Source organism: Lissotriton vulgaris, chromosome 11, assembly GCF_964263255.1.
Source record: "Lissotriton vulgaris chromosome 11, aLisVul1.2, whole genome shotgun sequence".
NCBI classification, from domain to species: Eukaryota; Metazoa; Chordata; class Amphibia; order Caudata; family Salamandridae; genus Lissotriton; species Lissotriton vulgaris.
Window position 1 is genome coordinate 257,445,803 of NC_141699.1, and position 12,903 is coordinate 257,458,705.

The following is a 12,903-nucleotide window of genomic DNA, read 5'->3' on the forward strand; positions in this document are numbered from 1 at the left end:
AAATTATCTGAACCACTTGACATCAGGTTATTATTCAGAGGATTACATCATTCATTCTCCCAACCACAGACTGTCCTATCCTTACCCGTAGGTAGCCTAGTCTAAATAGTAATTTTCTGTAATGTACCTAAACTAAAGGATCCCTACAGTTCATTTGTAGTGCTGCTACACCATAGTCTGGCTCTTAACTTGTGGATCTGTATTCTCATTGCTGCTATTTGTGGAGCCTGGGGGTCTCTAATCTGAGGCACAAATTAGGTACACCAGAGTGATTCTGACCTCCAAGAAGGTCTACCCTAGGGCATAGTTTATGTAGCCCACCTCAAGGTCCCTGGTCATGCTCAAAGGACAAACCATAATGGTGCAGGAGAGACATATTAATGTGGATGGCATTAGAGGATGGTGGAAGTATGGAGAAAGGAGACAGGTTTATGGAGATGGCTCATGAAAGGTTGATGTGTCAAGAAAAGTGAACATGGCTGGAGAAATGCTTATGCCTGAAGAGAAGTACTGATGAGTATAGGAAAGTGTTGTTGACTGGATAGAAGTGCTGATGGCTGGAACAAGGCGCTCATTACACTGCCTAGAAAGGAGTGTTGGTGGAAGGAGAAAAGTGTTGAAATGGATGGATGGAAAGTGGTGAGAAGTGTTTTTGACTCAAACGCAGTGCTGATGGCTATGGCTGGAGAGAGGTTTGGGTGACTGGAGGCAAGTGTTAATGAGGATGATTTTATAAGTATTGATGGATGAAAGCAAGTATGATTACTAGGCTGAACTCTTCATGGCTAGAGAGATAGGTTAAGAGCTAGAGAGAATGGTTGATGGCTAATAAGAAGTGCTGATAGGTGTGGACAGACAAATGTTGACTGCAGAGACGTATGGATGGATATAGATAAATGATGATCTATGGGTTAAAGAGGTGATGGCTGGTGAAAAGTGTTGATGTGGACAGCTGCAGAGTAATGCTGGTGGCTGGAGAGAATTACTGATGACGATGGCTAGAGAGAAGTGTGCCTGGTTTGAGGGAAGTGTTTATTGGGATGGTTGGAGAGAACCATTGAACACATATTCAGTTGTAACTGGAAAGATGTTTAAGATAATAGCATGTTTGACATCAACTTTATGTATCCACAAAATGTTAGTGTTCTTTGTAGTAGTGAGTAAACTCACTCCTGAAATTTTGATCTGATAATGCAATGTACTGTTATCTTTCTTGATGATGAACCTCTATTAAACATAAATAACTAAAACACGTTTTCTGGATTTAGATTCTCCAAGAGTACCTGTCCAGTCTTAGTTTGCTTAGATCTTAAGTGACATTTAATATGTTCTTTCTTTGTAGCCTACACTGCCAGAGTCACTAATCCGGAAAAATCCCATAAAACCCACCTTAACTCCAGAGTCTTCTTTCAACGCCACTCCGCCCCCAGCTCAGGAAGCGGGCAGCTGGTGCACCATCCTGTGATTCAGAATACTAAATACTCAACTTGAGGTGGGGAAGAAAGAGCGTATGGTACTCTGGCACAGAGGTGTAACCCAGCTCTTCTGAGTGGGAAAGTCGGTGAGGGGAAATGGTGATGAGATATAGTCTTGTAAATCAAAGTTTTTCTATGGGGAAGGAATTTAGAAGAGGGAAGGTTTCTATGATGCTGACTGGTAGTCTGCTGCTTTCTGAGCAGAAAGGGGAATGGTGCTATTGCCTAATCTTGTAACCCAACGCTTCTCTTACTGGAGTAATTTGGAGGAGGGCACACAGAAGGAATGCTGCTATCCGAACATCCAGGTTTTTTTTTTACTCAATGGGGGATTCACAGGGAGAATTGGTGCTATCATACTATATTATAACACAATGTTTTTGTAAGTGCAGGGTCATGGGTGGAGGGAATGGTGATAAGGCATTATATTGCAACGCAAGCGATTTCTGAGTAGGACAGTTGTGAAGAGGCGATATTGCTATGGCACAGTTTTATAACAAGTGAGAACTCAGGAGGAGGTCATTGTACAGTTATACTATCATATCCCAAACACCACTGAAATTTTGGAAGTCAGGAGTCATGGGCTCCAGGAATAAGTCCTAACAACTACCTCACTTTTAAATAGTTAAATGGTTAAGGGTAAAAACCTTTCACTTTTTCAGAAAACTTCCTACTCCTCCAGACAGATCATCTAATAAAGCTGACATCAGCTCTGGTGTAGACCATCCTGGGCTACTGTTCTGTGATATACAGTGGCCTTCCAAATAAATTACTCTGTGGGCTATAAAGATTACAGATCCAGGAAGTCTAAATGGAAATCAACATATTCAGACAGGATTACATCAAACCAGCACTGAGGGTTTTTCATTGGCTTCTAGTGAAATACAGAATTAAATTTGAAATTCTGCATTATGCATAAAGCTTACAGGGCAAAGTCCCAGGATACCTCCCAAAAGTCTGATTTACGTCCCGTCAAGTACTTTAAGATTGCAACTAGCCATCTGACCAAACCAGGTTCCTTCAAAAGACTCAGACATGGAGGCAGAGCCCTGAGTGCACAAGGCTAAAAATTCTAGAAATCAATCAGTCCCCAGTTTTGCACAGTTTCTTAATATCAGAAAGCAGAGTGGTTCAGCAGAACATTCAACTAGAACTCGACGGCATCAAGAGAAGTGATCACAAAATGCCAGTTTCAGGACCAGATTCGACAACCATCTGCACTTCAAACTCTGGGCTTCATTAGTCTGTAATATTTATTCTTCTAGCACTTTGAAGTTACTACAGTGATGTGCTGTAATAAGTATGTGACTTATGTGGTGGAAATGGTTCAAATTTGAAGATTCAGATCAGTCTTTTTTGTGTTTTCAAGTCCAGAAGCCAGAACACCTCACTCTCAAAGAATAAGAGGTAGGAAGTCAAAAACACCACGCCTCTGGCTTTATGGCACATAAATATGAGCTGTACACCTCCACCGTGCTCTGAGGTCTAGGAACCAATGTCTCAGGGTGGTTCCAAAGGCTCAAATGAGTGACTTTCAGCAACAGAGCTTTCTCTATTGACAATGCTGAATTGTGGAACTCCATGCCTCTGCCTTTGAGAGCTGAGTCTGATCTCAAAGATTTTAAAAGACATCCTAAAACCATGCTTTTTAATCAATCTTTCCTTTAAGTCAGTCTTTGGTTTGCCTTTCGAGCCTTCTCCTTCTCTGTGTGCCCAGATTTTAATTGTTGTGTTTTAGTCTACTCCAAATGTCTCTTAATTTCCACAGATAGCATTAGGCTAAAGATATAACTTCCTGCTGTGAAGTCTTGGAAGTATTTTAAACTGAAAGTTAAAGATTGAAAGTCACATCCTCCAGCAACTTATAAAACCCACCAGTTTTACCTTGTTCTTTGACAACAACATCAGAGAGTCTTTTTCAAAAGGGTTTCAGATGGTCATGAGCTTTAGGAAGCATTACATCAAAACACTAAAATAAATCAATTCTAATTGATAGTAGGGGGCATTCTTGTTATAATTAAGGCTTGTCTGTGGTTAGCAGAACTCCACCTGTATGCTGCCCAAAGATATTAAAGGGCCTCTGACTATGGATTATCTGTGCGTGGCACAGATTTTTCTTCATGCGTCTGAAGATGTAAATGCAAAGCCGTTTAAGAATTCCTGATTTTTCACCAGGAGGACCATGTCTGAGAATTGTTTTCTTAAAGCCTTGTTGTCCTTTGCATCCTAGCTTGCTTGCAGTGTCTCTAATCATGTCGAGGGTTTTGATCTATCCACTAGGGTTTAAACTGATTTTCCTTAAACTGACATTGAAGGCTGGACGGAGAAACAACATTGTATTCTAAATGACAATGTGATATGTACTCTATTGAATTTGTTTTATGCGCCCTTTAGCGGTCCTTATAAAGTTGACCTTGGGAAAATGTCTGTCCTCGAAGTCTTGACCTGTGGGTAAAATCAGTCACTGTTTCTATAGCTCTTAATGCTGAATCTCCATTTGTCTTTATCAGCTTCCCCATCCTAGAGCTCCAGGCTGGAAAAAGAAGTTGACAAAATGATTCTACTTCGCTGTTAAATGTTGTGTTCATTGATGCACTGTAAATGTGATTATTAAAAGTTACACCGTTTCTGTGTTTGCTTTATTTTATCATATTCTGTGTTCAGCTTGGGCACTGTTGAACTTGGTGATCCGCCTTACCATGAGTTTATTCTGAAAAGGCCTTTGTTCCCAGTGGTGCAGCCAGCCTGGCAACTTGCATGGGAGGGAGGGCAGTCTTATTAGACAAATTACTCAGTGAGTGCCTGGCCCTCTTTGGTGAGTAACTGGCTCAGGGTTAACGCTGGTTCACAGAGATTTTCTGAACAATCTGGAATGCCTTGGCAAAATACATACTTGAGAAGCAGGGCATGAGGGAGCTTATGGGGCAGTGGAAAGGGAGAGCAGCGCGGATTATTAAGGTTGTTTAAACACAGGGGCAGATTTATGTTGCCTGACGCATCTCTGCAAATCGGCAGAGAAGCGCCAGGAAAGATACGGCACGCAAGTTTATCCTTGCGCCACCCATAATGCGCCACATTTACAATGCGACGCACCATGGCGCAGAAATAAACAGATGCGTGTCGCATCTAGGGCATGAAGTTGGCGCAGTGCTGAAGTTGTGTTGCCTGCGGCACGCAACTCCAGCACTATTCCAACTTACCCTATCTCTAACGTGGTGCGTCAAGCCTTACGCCTGCTTCAAGCAGGCGCAGGGTATTGACGCATCAGCGTTGGGAAAGTGACTCAGTGAAATCTTGTAGATTTCACTGAGTCACTTTTCTGTGGCGTTTCTGCGACGGAACGCCCCCCTGTGTGGAAACGCCCACATGAAACCTGACGCAGGTTTCATGTGGCGCAGGACCTTACACCGTGACGCATCTCCATAGATGCGTCACGATGTAAGTATGTCGCAACCTGGCGCAGGGTTTACGCCACCGCTGCGTCACAGAAGTGACGCAGCGGGTGGCGCAAAAGTGCCGCAAGTCCAACATAAATCTGCCCACAGTATTCTGTAAAATAAGCAACATTTTTAAGAACTTCAAAACAGAGGAGTGTGTGTGTGTGTATGTGTGTGTGTGTGTGTGTATGTGTGTATATATATATATATATATATATATATATATATATATATATATATATATCACATTAAGTTTGATAGTCGACTAGTGAAAATAAACATAAATGCTGACTGTGGTGGGTTTGCACTTTTGAGCAGCGTCACACCAGGCGCACTTTCTGCCACAGTGGGTATCCTACTGCTGTTTCTATTCTCGAGCAAGCGTCCATATTCCTACTACTTTCAGTCTCGTTTCTCCAGCGTAGAACACGGATATCGTTTTATCTCCCTGTTGATCTGGAACAAACCTGTACGTGAGCTGGATCATGTACTCACCGACCCAGTCCACTCCCTGATCGTAAAAGTGCAGTCACAGTAGGCAGGGGCACACACACTACAACCTTTTCGGCTCTAAACTCAGTATTATTTGCCTCCCGGCACCAGTGTTGGGTTACTTAATACACTTCCTTTTGTTTGCTTTAGTCCTATTTTAATAAGACTCCCTAAATTCGCGTGACTTCGACCAGTTTGTTCTTTTCACGGGTGTCTGTCGGTGCTGCTTGCAAATTTGTCATCTCACTGGTCCACCTTAAGAGCTGCGCCTACCGAGCCAATCCCTGAGGGGCGTGGCTGGCCGCGAGCTTCAAAAGCCAGCACTGCGTATCTCATCTTGAGTTGAGAGACAGCCTGAGAGAGAGCATCTCACCGCACCAGCAACCACCTGTAACCAGAGAGAGCTCCTTCCCGGGAAAGAGTCTGACAGCAGAGACAGCCAGACACATCTCCAGAAGAGAGACTGTCTCCAGGAAGAACTTCTGACACCAGAGAGAGCCTGTCACCAAAAAACGACGTGGGTGATACTATCACAAGAAAGAGACTGGGAGACCCCCTCACGAGAGAGCCCGAGACAACCTTTCAAGGGAGTAAGTGTGAGAGACCCTGCCAATAGAGAGAACTTCTGGAACAGAGCGAATTTTACTCATTAGAGACCCTTTCATGAGAGTCAGGCTCGCTGCTTTTGACACCTGACAGCGCAAAAAAAACAGTGACACCTGAGAGAACCTGGCAAGGGCTGTCACCAGAGGAAGTGACAACCCCTATGACAGACAGAGACATACATACCCTTTCACCAGAGAGACTGACGAACCCTATCACGGGTCACTAGAGCTAGCCTGGTTGAGGGTCTCACCAGAGAGAGGGTGACAGAGAAAGACCGACGGACCCTTTCAACGGAGAGATTTGCAGACCCTATCGCCATCGGAGAGTAACAGACCCTGTCTCCAGAGAGAGACTGACAGAGGGCGTCGCCCGAGAGCAATCCTGACGGACTTTGGTTTGAAGAGACAGCCTGACAGAGTCTCTGTTAGTGTAGTGCGAGGCTGACGGAGGCTGTCGCCAGAGAGAGCCTGACACAAAATATCCTGTCAGAGTTTGAAAGTGACAGACTCAGCCGCCAGCGAGAGCCTTGCGCAGCTGCCACTGACAGACAGAGCTTGAAGAGACAGCGCGGGTCGACAGCAGCGGGGATGGCGTGGAATCAGGGACCAATGATCGTAGAGCTGCAGGGGCAACTCACGGAGCCTCAGAAGGCACTGGAGCTTTACCAGACCCCGGCAAACAAGCTTGACGCCTGGATCGAGCACAGCCTGCAGCCCACCGAGACCTTCAACTCCCAGGTGCGAGACGCCATCGACAGGATCGCGACATTCCTGAAAGAGAACTGCTTCAAGACCACCAAGGTGCACAAAGTGGTGAAGGTGAGTCCTCCTTCCACAGGCAGGGTTAGAAATCGGCCCGAGCACGCAAAAAAAAAAATAGTGCCCACATTTGCATATTGCCTTTCCACAAAACACTGCTTCAGCGAAGTTTTATAAACACTTGAAAACAAGTGAGGCCAATTCTGCTCAGGCCACCTGCCCCCGCTCTGTATGCACACATTAATTGGCCGGCCCAGCGAGAGAAAGGGAGTGACACCTCTGCCTGTTGATAAAAGGGAGGTAATGGATGCCCATCTGCCTCCAGAAAGGCCACTCAGGCGGGGCGGACTGGGAATCGAAACCAGCCCTGGCAAACTTTTCAGCTGGCCCCCCTGGGGAGAGGGAGGTGTGCGACTGAGTTGTTTGCTACAGCCGTTTTGGCCGATTTTGTTGCAGGGGTTCCAATGTTGCTGGCCCACGGTAACAATAGTGGCCCGACGGGGGCCCAAAACCGGCCCCCAACCTTGCGGCCCACTGGGGAAACACCCGGTGCCGCTACCGCCAGTCCGGCCCTGCACTCAGGGCCCCACTGCCGACTTCTGAACACACCAGAAACAGCCCAAATCGGTCAAAAAAGCAGCCCACAACTGGAACTTCGATACCGGCCCCTCAGCCATTGTCCGAGTGCCCGCTTTATTAATCCGACCCTGCTTACAGGAAAGGAAATACCTATAAATCGGCAAGGTGAGCCCCACCAGAGCCTGCACTAGGCAGGAGGCAAAGTGGGCTACTGCAGTGCCCAGGGAGAGGGGGCCCACTCCCAGCCCACAAACAGGGGGCCATCACAGCCAGGCCATGGCACATTGGTCCTCTCCTGACCCCTGCTCATCCAATTTGAGAGCAAGGTGCCTTCTTGCAATTGTGCCTACAGGAGGGGTCACCGTCCCCTGAGCCTCTTAACCAAGGTATAGTGAGTGAGGCGATACCTAGTGGAGGGGGCCCTCCAGTGGGCCAGTTTGCAAGGAGACACATTCTGCAGGTTTGCCCTGCAATCAGGCCTCCTGCCCTGCTCCCCAGTCAGAGGCACCATGGGACGCCCATTGTCCGGAAGCAGTTTTAACCCTTTCTGAGGAAAAACAACTCACACATTCATAGATGGCTGAGAGAGGGGACTTCAGGCCAGGAGGGGTCTCCACCACTACACAGCTTCAGGACCAGGGTCATCTATTGAGTGGCAAACAGCCCTGAATGTGTCAGGTTGCATGTAAAGGGGCCTCACACATTCCTTTTCTGCCTAGGGCCCCCAAAATCATAGAACCTTACCTCTGCCCCAATAAGGTTCAGATACCTATGTCATAGGTATTTCTAGGGGTGCGTCGTGTAAACGCTCTGACCATACTGTGTTTGCGTTATTCTAGGAGTGAAGGGTGCCAGGGAGGGGCGGGGGGTATTTCTTGTATGAATGAATGAATGAATGAAAGTGGATTTTTAGAGCGCGAATTGCTGCCCTGAGGCGTCCAAGCGCTAGAGGAACCTGTTGGAAGTCTGAGTGAGGTATGCAGACCGGGAAGAGGGAAGTAGAGCTGAGTTTATTAAAGAGATTTGAACAGGTGTGTTTTTAGTTGTTTGCGGAAAGAGGCGAGGTCAGGGTTGGATCTCAAATGAAAAGGAAGGGAGTTCCAGATCTTAGCGGCATTGAAGGCAAACATCCTTCCACCTGATCTTGTCCTTTTAATTCTAGGGACTGTTGCCATAAAAGCCTGGCTAGAGCGCAAGTCTCTGCCTGGACGATACTGGCTAACTAGGCTACGAGTAATTTGAGGCCCCGAGTCCCAGAAGGCCTGGTGAGCAATACACATTGCCTTAAAAGTGACTCTCTTACGCACTGGGAGCCAGTGTAGGCTGGTCAGTGCCTCTCTGACTGGCGTTCTGCGTGGGATCTGCAGTAGAGTGCGGGCAGCACAGTTTTGTACTAGTTGTAGTCTCTTTAGTGTGTACTCTGAAGCACCCAGATAGAGGGCGTTGTTAGAGTCCCGTCGTGACTGTATTATGCCCTGTATGGCTATCTGCTTTGCCTCCATTGGGAGCAAAGGGAGAACTTTCTTCAGTATCCTGAGCAGTCCAAAGCAGGTGGCTGAGAGCTTTGTGACCTGGGTGTTAAGTGAAAGACTCCTGTCCAGCCATACCCCTATGCTTTTTATGTCGACACTGGGCAGTGCATGCACTGCCCTGCAAGGCTTCTGTATTCAGGAATGCACTTGATGCTCCGCCCATTTTCTGCCCATCTTTTCAATTGGCTCCTGTTACTGCAATTTCTAAATGGTTGCTTTCATTCATGAATAGGTTTAGTAGTCCATCCTTAGTACCGCCTTGTTTGCATATGTAACCTTCCATAAGGACTGGACTTTTTGGCTTGTCTTGTTATATGGTCTGTTTAATCTACAGTCTGTGAGTACTATTTTCTTTAAGTATTTTCCCATATTGAATGCTCAAAGTGCTTTCCTGTAAGGGTGCCCGCTTTGCCAAAGAGTGCCGTGCTACAGTTTCAGCACGGCGCCCACTTAAAAATTTTTTTACCAATAGGGCCAACTTCACAAACAAGTGTTTTTTTTGTAAAAGCGCCCCATACCACGCTTTCACTTTAATGGTGGCCACATACCTTTCTTTAGATGAGCTGCGTCTATGTAAAGGGGCATGGCCACCATTAAAGTGAAAGCGCAGCATTGGGAGCATTTACAAAAAAAACATTTGTTTGTCAACTTGATTAACAAATGTTTTTTTTTTGGTAAAAGCGCCCAATGCCGCACTTTCACTTTAATGGTAACCGCGCACCTTTCTTTAGACAAGCCATGTCTAAAGAAAGGGGCGTGGCTGCCATTAAAGTGAAAGCGCGCAATGGGGCGCTTTCCCCCCCAAAAATACATTTGTTTGTCAACTTAACAAACAAATTGTATTTTTTGTAAAAGCGCCCTATACCGTGCATTCACTTTAATGGCGGCCAAGTACCTTTCTTTAGACACTGTTTCGGGGGGGGGCAAGGGGGGGAGTTCCATGGATGTTTCAGTGGGTTTTCCCATGCAACACCCATGGGTTTTGACACATTCCCAGATTTACAAGGATCTGTAACCTGGGAATGCGCCAAAACTGTACTCCTCCCCAGGGGAGGAGTAACAAGGAGAAATATATCTTTATTTTTCCTAGTTTGTAACTCTTTCTATGTGTGCTGCATTATGCATCACACATAGAAAGAGGAAAACCCCCCCATGGATTGTTTTGTGCAGAAAGGTACCCCTTTGTGCACAAAAACAATCCTGCCAACACCGCAGACATCCTTGCACCATGGTGCAAGGTTGCCTACATTGGCGCTAGGCACTAAATTGTCAACCGGCAGAAAGGACAGGAATGGACTGCATCTTTCAAATACAGTGCATTCCTGCCCTTCCTACTTGTCGTAGGGCAGGAAAGCAAAAAGACTTGTGGTGCTGCAGATTCATTGTAATGAGGCCCATAGTACATGCATGTATGTGCATAGATAAGTTTGTGTTTACTTCTTACATAGAACTTACCATATTCTTGCAGTTGGATGAAATATTAATGTTCTACAGGGTTGAACTGGGACAGAAAATAGGCCCAGTCTAATAGCGAAAGGCGATGAGGGCCATTGAGCAACGTTTCTACACATATTTATTTGGTAAGGGTTCGGGTATGAATGGTTTAAACAACAGTCTAAACTGGTAGCATCGCCAGGCTTGGGTATTCAGGTCACTCTTTGTCTTGATCTTTCCTTTCTCCCACTCTAGGTTCTTCTCCCAAGCATCCAGGGCCATACAGTGACACGATCTCCCTCAAAAAGAAACCCAAACAACAAACAAAGGATCAGCTCAATTCTCACTTCATGTCACCATACACCTGTGTCACCACCACCAAAAGGCATGTTTCTTCCTTTCTATGTGCACTTAAGCAGAATTTGTGCAACCGCTACCGTTCGTGTGCTATTTGGGCTGTTGGTGTGCCCCACAACCCACACCAAAATGCATGTACACCCCCGGCCCTTGTCTCTGGCCATAACTTGTCTCTTGGGCCATGGCGTTGAGACCCCGGGCAACTGTGTCACTTCCCTGCCCACCCGGCGTACTAGCAGAGTACTGGTGACCCGTTCAGCCTGGACTCACTTCCCCTCCAACCTCACATTGGAAGACAACTGCTTCCCCCAGTCCATCTTGTCTAAGGGCTGGTGGTGAACTCCCCTCTGCCAGCGAAATTTGCGGAGTTTTAGTAACTGAGAGTGGAGCAGGCCCAGCAGCAGGAGCAGGACGCCGATTTGGGAGGAACGTAAGCCTATTAGTCTTTACTCTTTTAAGCTTTACTATGCAGGAGGGGGGCGGGAGAATGGGGGGTTTAGTGGAAGGGGATGGGGGGCTGGGGCTTTACCAGGGGTGGGTTTTAGTGGGAGGGGGCCGGGGCTTTAGCCAATGGCGTAACAAAATTTGAGGGGGGCCCCCTTGCAAGTTACATGGCGGTGCGTCCATTGGGGCGTAGGGGCGTAGCCCCACCAGCCACCATGGACCCGCATCGCGGCCGCCGGCCGCAATCCTTATCCTAGTATCTTCTAAACAGGTTAAATAGCATTGCAACAATCTGCCTCTGGCGGGAATTGCGTAGGGGGGGTGGCCTGCTGCAGCTTGAGTGACAGTCCACACTCAGGCTGCAGCAGACCGTCCCGCTGGGGAACTTACAGTGCGCATGCTTGGGAAAGTTATCAACTTTCTCAAGCATGCGCACTGTAAGTTCCCCAGCGGGACCCAGGGGTGCTTGTTTGCTGCCACAGCCCGGCTTTCCAAAGGGCGACAGGGCGAGCAGCAAATGTGCCCTCCTAGCCAATCCTGGCGCTGCATGCAGCGCCAGGATTGGTTGGTCCACCGGCGCAGCATCCCATTGGATGCCGCGCGTGGAGGTGGCCCGGCATTCGTGTATGGGTGCCTGGGTGGGCGGGGTACGGATGCCAGTGCTGTCCAGTCTGGACTCAGAAGTGGCTGGAACCAGTCCAGGGTTTTTGTCTTGCCCCGCATCTGGGCCCGAGGTGGACGGCTCGGGCCCTCTTAGGGTGCCCTTGTTCGGGGTCTTCAGCCCCACTTCCGGTGGCGGTGCGGGATTGTCTGCTCCGGGCAATGAAACCTGCGCTGATCTAGAAACGAAGGTGAGTTGAGGCGTGTTTAAAAAAAAAACCTGCGGCATGAGAGAATTGGGCGAGCGTAGGCTGGCCGGACAGAGGCGGATCAAGCACGGACATGTGTCCGAGCCCAGACTTGCAGAAATGCAGGGACAGGAGAACAGAAGTGCCCGGGGTGCGGTCGGTGAACACATACTATACTGGAAAATAGAAGCTGAGCACATACTATGTTCAGGCACGGGTGGGAGAGCGCAAGCTGTGGCCGGGAGAGGTGAGTGAATGCAACAGGACTACAAATCCCAGAATTCAACGAAAACACCTGGGCCGGATCAGCGCTTCACGCATGGGCCTGGGAACCTTGGCAGCTATGTTTTGGCAAAAGAAGAACAAGGGAGCACAAGATGTCGAACACAGTAGAAGGGGGGACAAGTGGGGGCCGGTTGGCAGCGAGGGCTGCCACATACACAGAGGAGTGGGGTTAAAGAGGCCAAACTGTCACAGAAAAGGGGGTAAGAGTATTGAGTTCACAAAACTGAGGAAGATCTGTTAACAAAGAGTCGATTTTCCCTAAAAGACAAATCTACAATTTCACATGCGTGCTTTTCAATTTACATAAAGCGCGACCTAGGCTCATTACGTCCTCTCAGACTGAGAGGACGTAATGAGCCTAGGTCGCGCTTTATGTAAATTGAAAAGCACGCATGTCTCAGACTGCTCTTTTTGAATCTGATCACGAGAATTACAAAGTGCTTCATTAACATGAAGTACCAAAAATATTGACACATTTATTAATTCTGTCAGTCTAAAAAGGCGGCAAAAAACACCCAACGCCTTCAGGAAAAAACAGGAGAACGGTCCTATTTTGTTGCTACAAATGTAAATGTTCGAAAAGATTATTGGCAGCGGCATTAGTTGCCTTCACACAGCCCTAGTGCATAAATAAGGCTCAGGTTGTTTTTTTCTTG

At 47.4% G+C, this 12,903-nt stretch overlaps 2 protein-coding genes across 2 annotated transcripts in view; both read left to right on the forward strand.

Moving 5' to 3' along the window:
• Positions 1-4,102, forward strand: part of LOC147679609 (2'-5'-oligoadenylate synthase 1-like) — a 183,260-nt gene extending 179,158 nt beyond the window's left edge. Inside the window, exon 7 of the mRNA XM_086943184.1 lies at positions 1,343-4,102. Coding sequence (XP_086799310.1) covers positions 1,343-1,465 — 123 coding nt within the window. The 3' untranslated portion in view covers positions 1,466-4,102. The remainder of the gene's footprint in view (positions 1-1,342) is intronic.
• Positions 4,103-5,741: 1,639 nt separating this feature from the next.
• Positions 5,742-12,903, forward strand: part of LOC147679611 (2'-5'-oligoadenylate synthase 1-like) — a 163,004-nt gene continuing 155,842 nt past the window's right edge. Inside the window, exon 1 of the mRNA XM_086943182.1 lies at positions 5,742-6,828. Within this exon, the coding sequence (XP_086799308.1) occupies positions 6,598-6,828 (231 nt within the window). The 5' untranslated portion in view covers positions 5,742-6,597. The remainder of the gene's footprint in view (positions 6,829-12,903) is intronic.